This window comes from Hetaerina americana, unplaced genomic scaffold, assembly GCF_022747635.1.
Source record: "Hetaerina americana unplaced genomic scaffold, ioHetAmer1.1.p SCAF_2, whole genome shotgun sequence".
NCBI lineage: Eukaryota > Metazoa > Arthropoda > Insecta > Odonata > Calopterygidae > Hetaerina > Hetaerina americana.
In genome coordinates this window covers 66,486,647-66,500,656 of record NW_027286763.1, presented here as the reverse complement: position 1 = coordinate 66,500,656, position 14,010 = coordinate 66,486,647, and the positions used below count along the sequence as shown (strand labels likewise).

The 14,010-nt window shown below is 38.5% G+C and overlaps 1 protein-coding gene across 1 annotated transcript; it reads left to right on the top strand.

The window, feature by feature from the left end:
* Window positions 1-1,631: 1,631 nt before the first annotated feature.
* LOC139688218 (cuticle protein 16.5-like) lies at window positions 1,632-4,698 on the top strand. The gene is made up of 2 exons (XM_071585650.1): window positions 1,632-1,698; window positions 4,134-4,698. Exons 1-2 carry the CDS (start codon window positions 1,687-1,689, stop codon window positions 4,608-4,610), a joined length of 489 nt encoding a protein of 162 aa, XP_071441751.1. The 5' UTR covers window positions 1,632-1,686; the 3' UTR covers window positions 4,611-4,698.
* Window positions 4,699-14,010: the final 9,312 nt, after the last annotated feature.

Sequence of the window (14,010 nt, the reverse complement as noted above, 5' to 3'; positions counted from 1 at the left end):
AGTTAAGCCAATAAATGAATTCGTATTGAGGACCACAATTGTTTCAATCCTAAATATCCACGTGACAACTCGTACTTCGCAAATGTTAATTCGACATAAAGAAAAATTAAGTAAAATGACATATGTGCTAATATGAGATTGCCACGCTCCAGACCTTTGGAATAATGGGCTGATAAGCAACACACGAGATCAACCCAGTCAGCTTTCGACATAACAAGTTTGATTGCCCTGGAAAGTTACGCACACACTAAAATATCCAAGTCTAGAAATACCTTTCGTTTCTCTAAGTTACAATCAACGAATGGGATATAAGGAACCTTATAGGTAAAGGAAATTCTTCTACTTCGGCAACAAGTTTGGAGTTACGCCCCTGTGGCATTTACATAATTTAATAATTCGTTTCCGCAATGCTAGAGATTAACTTAATCGTACTTTTACTCACTTGTAATTGCTCAAAAGTGACGGTTCAAGATATTACTAAAATCTTTCGAAGTGGGAGAAATTAAGTAATACGAAGCGGAAATTAAGAAGAGGAAACGTACTGATCTAACCAGTAACTAAGTATTTTAGTCAAAGAGTACTCCTTTAAACCCCCAGAGATGCTGCACCTGAAAATGGAAATCTCTTTACATGCAGCATTTACATGCAAATCGAGCAGCTACGCGTAAATAGAGGATTTACTTGTAAATAATTGAAAATACGCTCAACGATTGAATATCGAATCCACTTTGCAATATGCCTGCATATTCCTGATTTCACTATAGCAATAGTACAATCTTTAACCCCCTGGCAGGTATATTCTATGAAATCCAACCATATACGAAAACAATCTCCAATTTATAAGGCTTTTTGCCGGGGAAGGCTTGATATTAGGTATTAGGACCCCCAAAAAATGTACTCCGGTGTTCGAGGAAATAACACTATTTATATCCAACCGACAGCTCGACAACTGGGGAAAACTTATCCTCGCATCGTGTAATTCTCTAGTCAAGCTCCTCACAGTCACATATCTTGCACTAAAAAATTTCTGATGGGGAGTTAGAGGGGGGGTAATTAGTGTCAACTGCTCTACGCAATACGCGACCGCACACGGGCGATCCGTTGGACCTTGTACTGATTCCGTTGAACTCGGTGACCAGTTCAAACCTGAACGACACGGCTTTGTTACATGGTGGAAAAGGACTGAATACAAAAACCCGGTGAAGGGCTTTTCGCAGGCAAAGGGGTCTGCTGTAAAGGGGTTGCCGAGGGCCACCGCCGTGTGAGAAGGTGGTTGAAGCACTGAAGTCATAATGGAAAATAGGCGCGGTGGGAGGAGAGGGAGAGCGGGGGCGAGGTGGCGTAAGAAAAGATATCCAGGGAATTATGGGCTACCGAGGGAGGTGGCTTCATCAATCAGAGGGGGGATCGGAGGGGTTCGTGGGTGACGGGCAAATGCTGCGGCCTAAATCGGGGTCGTAAGGGCGCGTTGGATGTATTGGTGCGGGAATGGAAGGGGGGGCAGGAGCCGTGGGGAGTGGGCTACCGCTTCCCCCTGACCAAACCCACCCCTCGCTGAGTGCACTACACCTGGAACCTAACTATATATAAGCCACGCGCGATCCACGTCCGTCATTGTCAGCGAACAGCCAACGATCAAAGAGCAACTTTTTTCCGAAACCACTCCACAAAAACCAACCAGTCAACATGAAGGTCCTGGTGAGTGAAATCGCTTCGGCGGAAGTTTTCAAGATGTGCTATCGGTCTCGGCGGCGTTGGTCGAGGGAGAACGGGTGGCCTATTGGATAAATTCCCTGTCGTTCAGACGACACGACTTGAAGAAGTGGAGGTGAAGTGATTCGACCATGCCGTTAGCAGTAATCTACTCGCACCAGTCAGGGTATCGTAGTCCTGTCGCACATTGACAATTCCTCCTGGCACCAATGTTAACTTCACAGCCCTATTTTTTGCTCTTCTCTTAACATTTATTCATGGCCGTAGATTAATTTCGCCATTTCATTTTCCTACACAAAGTAATTCCTTCCACAAAGTAATTATCTGATAAAAATCATTATAATTCTTAATTCAAAAAGACCTACTGTTAACTCGCGATTTTTTTTATTTATTTTCACTTAAATATTTAAAAAGAAGTTAATTCGATTTTTGTACATTCTTTATTAAGTGGAAAGTACTTCATAATTCATAGGAAAGAGTAATTCATTCCTGGGAGAATATATTTTTACATTAGTTTTGTTTCCAATTCCCAAGCCTTTCGCTCTACATAATCTAACCGGAAAAATTCTTGCTCCGTTTAGTAAAGGAAAAGTTCTTACCTCATACATTATCTCTGGAATATAAATGTCTCGACTCCGAAAATTTCTCAATTCTGAATTAATCAATTCAAAATACGTTGCGTCATATTTGAATAAGAATGATGATATTACAAATACTTTCTGGTAAAACTATGTTAACCTAACGCTCATCTTGAATTTTATAAGAAAAGATAGTCCTTTCTGTCACAATATTCCCACTGTCTCATTATGCAGGGAATATTATGTCGTTAGAGAATTTCAATAATTGCATCGAAATTCAATAATACCTGAAAAAGGGAACCTATAAATGGTCTATTTATAAATTACATCATATATGTGGTTGATCCACACCATTAAAGTAAAGGTAAAGTATTCCAGGAGCATGAATTTGCCGCATTCATTTGTTTTCAACTTTTTTCTAAACAACTTTCATGCTTTTATCATCTCTGAGATAATAATGCGATGAGCCTATGCGCTCATTATAATGAAAAAAATATTTCTTCTATTCTTCTCTTAAAGATAACTTCCTCCTGTTATATGGTGTCATTGAAGCAGAGATACCATTAATAGATAAATATTTAGCTAAAGTTCATCGCTCAAACATTATATGCATCGGATTTGTTCCTAGATCAGATAGGGGGAATGTTCAGTTTCCCCGCGCAAGACATGGCAATACTCCGCGGCTTATCGATCTTAAACTTCTTTTTAACAGTATTTTGCCGTCTATAATTTCATAATTTAAAAAAGCCACAGAAATTTCCAAATGTAAAATTATAATTCCAGTTACTTTACCAACCTGAGACTGACTATAGCTAAAGATTACCTACATTAGGTTTTATCGGGTGGATCTTGACCATTGACACTGATACAAACCAACTAGGTTACCATCACAAGGTGACAGGTTTCAGAACAGGAGCGAGATCAGATAAAAGGATTTAGATTTTCCAATGAAATTACGATAGGCTTCCGAGTATTAGAGTCGTCGTCTGCAGTCGGCGGCTCTTCATTGAAAAATTTTGATGCAGCGTTTAAGGTGTTAATTAATAGGAATTGAATCCACTTTTAAAATTGCAGGTGTCACATTCAAAAGTGTCTGTCAAAAGTCATACGCCGCCGCACTCATACCAGCATATTAGTTCACACAGAGAAGCAAGATAAACTGACGTCATGACAGGGTACTATCTAGGGCACTATTTTTTCATAAACATTCAGTCACCAAAAACGCAATTTCGATGAGAAACAAATTCGTTAATTCGCCAACTTAGAGGCAATGGCTTTACTCAGGGTTATATTCATTAAAATCCGAATGTTCTTTCATCAGTCCCACACGCAGTTAACGGATACCGTTAAAAGTGAGTTAGTTCATAGTAACACCACAAAATATATGTTCGATTATACTTCGACAATTTATATTTAAAGCGATTCTACCCCGATCTGATTCCAATACACACCACTTCTTAATCATGGCTGTTCGATTCCACTGGTTTCCGAAACATAAGGTTGAGGTCCTAACTTACAAACTCAATTCTAGCGACGAAAGGCGATAGACGATCCGTTTGCGATCATAATTAGTCGACGAAATTGGTGACTTGCAATCTCAAAGAAATACCATGCAACGATTCAATTCGATTGTACTAATTTCAATTTATATTGTGCACTTTAAGTCAAATCTATTTACTAGAAATAGATTTTCGCAACTCGATACTTTTTTCGATTCATTAGAAATAATTTAACTTAGCAAAAACAAGCACTCTGCTAAACTTCCTTCCCTCGTGTGGAGGCAGGCCTTTTGCTGTGGTTGATCAATATCATGACCGCTCCGCCTTTTTTCCACTCAAACAGATTGCCGTCGCCCTGCTCGCCGTTACCTCCATCGAGGCCGGCCTCATCGGAGGATTCGCCGCGCAGCCCGTCCTCACCTACTCAGCCCCGCAGGTGGCCATCGCCGCCCCCACCATCACCAAGGTGGCAGCCCCCGCTGCCACTTCCTACGCTAACTTCAACTCCGTGCACGTCGGACAGCAAGCCGTCGTGACCAAGGTGGCGGCTGCACCCGCCATCGCTAAGGTCGGCATCGCCGCCGCACCCACCTACTCCTACGCTGCCGCACCCGCCATCTCCTACGCCGCACCCGCCGTCTCCTACGCCGCACCCGCCGTCTCCTACGCTGCACCCGCCGTCTCCTACGCCGCACCCGTGTCCTACGCCGCGCCTGCCGTCTCCTACGCCGCCGCGCCTGCCTACTCATACGCCGCCGCACCCGCCATCGCCAAGGTCGGAGTTGCCCCTTCGTTCCAGCTTGGCTACAAGTTCCACTGAGCGACAATGGACAAAGGAAGAATAAAATCTTGCATCTTGTAAAATTCATTTCCTTCAATAATGATCTGTCATGTTGATCAAATACAATATCGGAAACATTAACTATTGTGGCTTTCCTCTTTATGCATTCATTTCAATTGACCTCACAGATTTGTCTTCTCGAATAATCCAATACACGATGTCGACCCTCATTGATATGCTGAACGAAGCACTCAGAAATAAACTAAAGTACACCCACGTCGATTTTGCACGATCAAACAAATTACCAATTAAAATCATTCTAGGTATTGCTAATAGTCACTACGTGTACTTGATTATAGATAGCTGCATAAGTTAGCGTCATCTGCAATATGAAACGTCAGGCACGTGTACCCACATTATCTTTAAGTATTTGCATGGCCGTATCAAATTTTAGATGTCATTTAAGCTTAAACTTTGGGGATCTATAGCATTGTCTTTAAAGCATTTCCGAGCTCGACAGTTTTTGCCATAAAATCCGTAAGGTTAAATAAAATATATATACGTTTCCAAATGTCATTGTGAAACCTTCTAAACATTTCGGTTATTTCCAGTTTTAAAAGGCAGTAATAAGCTTTAAAAAATGATAAGTTCCATTTTTTCAAGAATAGCACTAAAAATACTATATATTAGCTGAATAAAATGATCGTCAACAACTTAATAGGCATGATACCTTTATGACAATTTTATCTAATTTTGATGATTCTTCCATGCAATAATAAGGAAATGTTTAACAGAACATCTTCTAAGGATTGATTTACAAAAGTGTCTTAAAAATCCCGCTATTGTTAATCAAAATATTTCATGAGCTCCACTAAATCGCTTAAATACTGACCAAACACTGTAAAAGCTAAGCTTAAACATGTGGTCAAAAGATAACCCAAAAGTCAAGAATTCATTGCCCTACAGCCAACAAGGAAATAACTCATTCCTTTTATTGCCTATACTATATGTTCATGTAATTCAGCATATTTTATCTTCCACAAAACGTGTTCGCAAATCTCATACTAATTTTTGAAAGGTTTTTTCCCGAAATTTCGTTAAACATTCCATGCACACTATATATACATACATTTATATACATATATATACACACATCAAAAACAATAGTAATCAAACCGAAGGTCATTTTGGTAGATGATGGTAGAGTTCACCCAGTACTAAGCCCGACGGCGGGTGAAATTCACACATCAGGGTAGGCAGTCAGTTCCTTTCCCTGTGCCGGTTATGGTTTCCCAGGAATATCTGGAACCCGAAAAATCACATCGCTTGGGTGGAGCTACAGGTGCCCAGAGAGGCTTGCCCGGGAATCAAACTTGGACCCTCCGGTCAGTACTCCATTATATATATATATATATATATATATATATATATATATATATATATATACATGTGTTTGGGTCGCGGTATTCCAGGGGGTAGAGTGTTGGACTATTGACTGGGGGCCCGGGTTCGATTCCCAGGCAAGGCACTCCACCCAAGCTATGTGATTTTTCGGTTATCAGATCAAAAGGCCAATTCCACCAAATTCCAACCGGATTTCACGAAAAGATTAATAAATTCATCATGCAAAAACTCCCGCTTTCTCACGATAAACTGATACCATGAGCGGAATCATAAAATAGTTGCAATAGTGGTTACAAAACAGCGCCTATTCCACTTGTTTAAATTATATTAGTTGATTTTTCTGAAAAAAGTCGAAATCTCATAGTTTCAAAATTCGGTGTCTCGTAAATAGTCAAAAACAAGTTATAGAGCGTGTTTCCAAAACTAATAAAAACGTTAAGAGTACACAACAATGTATATCCACTTCGTATCTGTTCAAGAAACGCATAAATGACTGTTACGTACGTTTCATCACTCTTCATTAATGTATGAGCTAAGGTACACAATGACTTATGCAATAACATTCAAATCTCATTAATCACATGTAAAATTAATTTGAATTCTCTTTAAATTCACAATATGTAGGTATCTATAGTGTATTTTCTTCTTGGATAACTCCTAAGGATTAGATCAACCAGGAAATGGCATTAAAATGGCACAAATGTATCTCCAATATAATGTCCTGAACAGCTCTAAACGCTGTTATACATCAGCACTGATGTAAATTGTGAAGCATTGAATTGCATTAAGCGAATATCATTGATATAAAAAAGGTAAAGTGCACGATCACTGATGGAGTAGTCTTGGTATGGTCTTGAAGTTTCGGCACCAGAAATATATCCGGACCCGATACCCGAATCTTGCAAATGTTGGGCCACCAGAAGAAATATTATTATTAGTGACCCTTACTACTTTGCAACCCAGTGAAAGTGGGGCTCAAGAAACGAGGGTGATTCTTTCATACCAACAAGTATATTCGCTTTCCACAAGGAAGCGGTAAGATTTAGTCACGCCTTGCCACATTGCGAGCCGAAACTTGGTGAAACAGTTCACACCGCGATAAACGACATTGATATTTAGGCAGGCTCACACTGCAGCGCGAAAAGGAGATAAGCCGTAAAATCACCGCATTCTTAGTCGGAGGTGAGTTCCAGCTGTCGTTCGGGGAAATTCGTTTCAAACTCTTTACAGCAAAGGCTTTTGTTCCCCTTCGGTGCAACACTTTCTTTACGTACCCAGGCTACAGAGGTGAATCGAGTCGAACATGAAAATTAGGGTAAACATGCGAATTTCTGATACCTTCGCTTTAAATATATCTGAAACTCTAAACGTTATTGCGTGCCTATATTTTATTGAATCGAGTTCATAGAATTGCGTAAAATAAAAATAAATCAAATAAAAGCTAAGGAATGCACAATCCATCAATAAGTAGCTTTGAATGGCCGCAGTATGATATGCGACACCTGAATGTTGCATTGTGTTGTGCCACCAGTTGTTGGGAAAATATGCTGGTTCTACGAGCCATGTTTTGGAAAGTGCAATTAAAAAGTAATATACAGGTGTAGAGGTAAACCTGTAGAGGTGTTAATTCACTCGTTAGGCCGCATTTGAAATATTCGAGCAGTATTTGGGATCCATGAGAAAAAATGTCAATCCAGGATTTAGAAAAGTTTAAGAAAAATCCTACTACATTAGTTAAAAAATTCTACGACAAAAAGAAAAAAAAAAGAGTAAGCGTGGCGGGTACGATGGAAAAATTAGGTCTGGGGTCCCATGTGTCACGAAGAGATCTGGAAGGACTAAGGTATATTTCGTAGAGCACCCGAGTTTATTTTTTGACACCGACGGAATTATTATGGCCCCACATTTCATTGGCACGTTGCGCCAATCGTGAAATTGGACACTTAAGCATGAAATAAGATATACATACATGCACCACCATTGATGGATTCAAGCACTCGTTTTATCCTCGCACGATATGTTAAGCATAATTGTAATAAAATCAAACCTAACAACTCCTACATTTTAAATTCAAAATTCTGAATTTTAAAGATTCAATCCAATACACCCATAATTTCATGATTTCGATATACATGCGTGTGTTTATTTGCATGTTCAAATGCATATTAATGTATAAGTTATATTTATAAATCGAAGGCTGACGCCTTAACACCACAAACCCATCAGGCGGCTTGCGGGTCATTGTGCTGATATACTACCTTGATCAAAAATTTCCCGGAATTTATTCAGAAAATTAAAAATACAAGTTTATTCATCTAAATCTATATTGTCCCCTTCAAAGTAATCCCCATCGACTGCAACACACTTATGCCAGCGCTTGATCCAATCCTCGAAACATTTTTTATATTCGGTTTTCGGTATGTCCATCAGTGCTTCCTGCGATTTTTCCATTACTTCCTCTCGGCTGCTAAAACGCGTTCCCCGTAATGGTTTTTTAACTCGATTGAACAGAAAGAAGTCACAGGGAGCCAAATCAGGTGAATTCGGTGGCTGTTGGATGGTATTTGTTGCATTTTTCGTCAAAAAATTACGAATAATGATAGCACTGTGCGACGGTGCGTTATCATGGTGCAAAATCCACGAGTTTTCTGCCCACATTTCTGGTCTCTTTCGGCGAATTGCTTCACGCAAACGTCTCATAACGCCCAAATAATACTCTTTGTTTACTGTCTGGCCTTCTGGCAAAAATTCATGATGCACTACACCGTTGTAATCCATGAAAACCGTCAGCATTGCCTTCTTTTTTGACTGAAAACTACGTGGTTTTTTTGGTCTCGGCTCATTTGGTGAACGCCATTCACTTGCCTGATGTCTGGATTGCGTGTCGTACTCATAAACCCACGTCTCGTCTCCAGTAATGATCCTTTTGATGAATGTGGGATCGGATTCAGCCTCGCAAATCATGTCTTTTGCGACGTCAACACGGTCTCTTTTTTGCATGAAATTGAGGTCTTTTGGCACCAACTTTGCTGCTACACGACGGAAACCCAAATCATTAACCACAATGTCTTGGGCGGATCCATAGGCAATGTTCAAGTCCTCCGCTATTTCTCTGATGGTTAATTTGCGGTTATTGACCAACATTTCTTTTACTTTATCAATTTTTTCACCGACTTTCGATGTCGATGGTCTGCCACTGCGTTCATCATCTTCGATTGACTCACGACCACTTCTGAACCGCTCGTGCCACTGGTAAACGACCGTTTTTTTTAGAGAATCGTTGCCGAAACACTTTTCCAACATTTCCAACGTCCGTGCGCCACTAAATCCGTTTTTTACGCAAAATTTAATACAAGTTCGTTGTTGCAAATTTAAATCCATTTCTGAAATTGTAAAAAATCGCCAACACACACAGAGATAGATGTACTCTTGGCTACGTAACTTTTGCAAATGTCAAGTTATGACACTAAGATTTAAAGGGAATATCAACAACAGATGTACCAATTTAACAAAAAAACAGAACTCAAATCGGAACGATGGGAGCGCCACACGGTGGTTATTCCGGGAACTTTTTGATCAAGGTAGTACTTCATAAGTCTCGTGATTCTCTGGACTATTCACGGACACTAGCGCAAGGTGCAGGCCAGGCACGAAAAACAGGATGACGCTTCATCTAATTGGTAGCTATAAAAAAAGGAAGAGGCCCTTTTAGATTGTTTTCCCGAAGCTATAATAAAATAGTAATTGATTTTTTGCGCTGGAGTTAATGTGCGCAACATATTTAGCTAAAGAAAAGCATTTTTTATGGCGTAACGCTATGGAAATGATTCATATTGGATAACATAAATGAACTTCATCACTCCACGTTAGCATCGGTCACAGCTGGTCAATAAAACCTGGATCGCAGTAAAACTGTAAGTGTGGAACGACAAGTTTAATTTTTTTCAACCAATTTGGATAATTGAATGTTGCCGTGTCTACCTGCGTGGTCTTCACTTTCACTCACCTTTAGAAAGGTCGTCAACCTCTCGATCGGGGTAGTGTAGCATAAAAGCGCACAAAACCGGTAGCGATGGTCATTTTCTAACAGAATTAAAAATACGAAGCGTTCAAATCGAGGGCCAGGAGAATTACCTACGTGACAAACATAAGAAATTATGGAAGCATTACGTGGAGAAAGAAGCGAAATTTATTAGGTAAGTGAACTAGCCTAAAACCTGACCAGTTCGCTAAATACAATGAATTGAGGAAATCATCACATAAAGAAAAAAACGTTTGAATTTCCGATTTCCAATGGGAAAAATTGAAGCAACGCAATATTTAAAGGTGACCGAATACTAAAAAAATAAAGATTATAAAAGTAAAAAAAAAATAAATTAGAAAACAAATTTTTGGGCCGATAATTTACCGCTGATAATAGCTTAAAATCACTCCACAGAATATCTTTGAGGACGCATTTCCCCGTCACAATTTATCAAGGCGACTTCAAAATAGGGAATATCTCTCACATAGACTATTTGCTCAAACAGATGCAAAATTCCTGCATCATGGGACGCTTTCAGATGCTAAAATGAGGTCTCAAAATTACTCCTAATGAAGAAGAGATGTATCTTTCCGGAACGAAAAACTATAAAGAAGAGAAAGTAACCATTAATGAATGATGAATCTGTATTTCCAATATATTTCGACCAACGCGACTTGAAACGATGAATCTCAGTAATAAATTCAATGGTATTAGCCTCGACATGGAACGTCATAGATGAATAGAGACAAACTAAATCTTTAAATAAAAAAGTTCACCTGAAGATGCAGACTACTCGAGGAAATCGGTCGTTAGAATAAACATATGTTGAACTTAAATTTTGGTTTGTTTCAGTTTAATCTCAGTAATAATTTAATCCACTCCCACCATAATCAATTAGGGTCTGCTAACAAGAAACGAAAGTATACACTTTGTATTGGAGGAATTCAAATGCTGAGATCATATTTATTCCACACGAAAATAAACGCTTTACACATACTTATCCCTTACATATTCATTTATTCCTTATTTATCTCCAACTACGATTTACATGATCATTCCTAAGAAACGGGGCCCTCAGAATAGTTTAGATATCGGTTTATAAATATTGGAATATGCAACGATGATCGTATTTACACGAGAAGAAGAGCTTGCGAGCGGTACTATTTGAATTGATTGAGTGACAATATTTAAGTATCCCTTTTCATATATTATGTTTTGTTAATTCAAACCTACGATGCGTCTTAATATCTTAATATGTCCACTTGGGAAATGAAAGAAGAGCCTTAACTTTCTCGTTTAGTCAAATATAATGCATGTAAATTGAGTAAAACGTAAATTGAGCACATGATATATTGAGAACAAATCATCCATTGGCTAAGAATTACCCACAATTATTCGGAGATGGTTGCAGCCATTGGCTATGAGGAAGGCATAACCAATTTACGACTTAATTACTTGAAAACATCAAGGATGCCCATAGCACAAGCTGTATTAACGCTGGAATATTGCCTTTCCATTTAAGGCTCAAGCTATATGCCACGAATTAAGTCTCATTTTTTGATACCCCTATCATATAACACCCACTTATAACTTGAAAATGATTAATAAAAGCCGATTCTAGCATTTCAAACTTCAAGTACTTCAATAATTATTATTTATTCGTCGTAAGTTTTTTTATTCAACCAAAATTAAAAGGTATATTCTCCAATTCATGGTTCATTGGCTTTCCAAGCAGGCATATCTATTAACTTAATCATATAGTCAAATAATTTATGAATGCAGAACACCAAAAATGTATTCAACAAATATTTACTTAATCTAAAATATGTTTTGAGAAATAGTTAAGACCGATACTTTGTGGAAATCCATTTGTAAAACAAGAAGAAAACGTGGACTTATCTTTTTGGACAGTCCAGATGATGCTAGAATGTAGCGAAACTAGTCGATAATAATAAATTCTTTCCTGTGGAAACGCAAAGTCTTTGATTCTTTCTTCGTGCTTAAAATATGTTCAATACATCAGGACAGAAAACCATTTATTTTAGAAAAACGAAGTAACCAAGGACGTTAACTTAATTGGCACCGGGCTTTTATAGGGGGTAAGTAAAAAAAAAGTGACAACAACTTGTTCCCGAACACAGGCGAGTGATTGAGTGACTGTGAGCGTGAGCTTATGCCCTACCTTTTTTGTTTTTTCATTCCTGTGTGGGATTGACGGGTCCATGGCATACGAAAAATCCTTGCAAACCTTTGGTGTGTGAGAATGCGTATCTCGAGAGTCACTGTTACTGTATTCCTTAACACACCCGAGTGATCGAGTGGTGTGAGCCTGTTTCCTTTTAATTTATTTTTGCATTGTTTGTGTGTGAATGCGGTTCACTTCAGACCCTGTTTCCCAAACACACGAGTAATTATGTAATTTACATTTTCACAAGTTGTCACCTTTTTTTTACTTAGCCTCCAAAACAAACCCAGTGCCAATCAAGTTTACGCCTTGGTTATTTCGTTTTTCCATTGCCTCACGGCCGTAGGTACGTTCGTTTTACGTTTACATTACATTTATTTTAACTTTAATCCTTAAAAAAATATCAGATAAAATTTTAGGTAGGCGACCAAGAATAAAGATCATATGCAGCATTGGGGTAGTTAATTTTTTATTTACGGAATAGTTGGAATGAGGAGTTGTAATAACTGTGCGTATAAATTCGAAGTCTACATTACCCTACCCAGGGCGTAGACTTATGAACAGCGTGACACCCTTCAATGAGGAGATTACTATACTTGAAATATCCTCAGCTCCGCAATGAAGCTCAAATATCACTGACATATCAACACTAATAGATCTCGATTACGTAGCGTGGGAAGCCAATGCATTGCCAAACTATCTAATGGCTAGCCACCATTTGAACTTGTAGAAAGTTATAACTGTAGGGCCTGTAAAATTAAAATTTTCTTCAGAAGATGAATTTTAAGCTCATTTACATTCACATTTATCCGATGACGATGAACCGATCCAGTAACATAGCGATTGGTTAACAACCGTAAGCTAAAAATTTGCACAAATAAAGCTAAATTATGTGAAATATACAGTTTTTTAGAGAGAATGGTAGCACGTCATGATACTCCTTATCGAATAAGAGAGAGTGAATTAAAGGAGGAGAAAGTGTTAATAAAGTATGTAGCCTAAAAGGGAGGACGTGAAATATAAGAACTGTCCTACATATGGAGGGACGTGAAATATAAGAACTTATATAACCGCTGTAGAAAGGGGGCATAGTTATGATTTAGGTTCATTTGCACTACCAGTTCTTCAAAATAGAAGCATGATTTACGTAGTGCACCAATAAAGCCTCCTGGGAAGAGTTTTGGTGGAGAAAAAAATTAAAATCGCCATGAAACGAAAAAACTTATTCTAAAAGGCTGGCCTTATTTAATGTGAAATATACTTTGAAATGCTTCCTCGGTGAATGTCTACTTTACGGAGAAAATATTAATAACTTAGCGACAGATCAAATGGAACTGGACCGCTCGTTTTCTTCATAGACTTTCATTACCGCCAAAGTCCGAGGGCAATGAGAAGTGAAATTATGATTATGTGCAGTTTCAGTTCCAAACAATTTTCACATGAAATCAGAAGGAAGATGTCTTGACCCTAATGGTAAAATTTGAAACACCGGTTTTTAAAAGTAAGTTTCACTGAATTACCGAACTGTATGTTTAATTATGAACCATGTTTGAAAGAAAAATTACCCTATAAATTGTTTAAATATTAGGGGAGGAGCAACGGACGGGTGATCCATTGCATTTTTTATACAAAGGAAATGATTCGTGAACAATCGCGCGAAAAGAGGAATGGGTTAACAATTCTGTTATTTTAAACCATATGGTACCTATGTGAGATAACTAAGTTTGGCATTTTAACAATACTGCCTACCAATGCTTTCTCTACAAATGCTTCTCTGGTTGGTCGACCCGAATGACAAATGCACTTTAGATCCGATGGAATACATG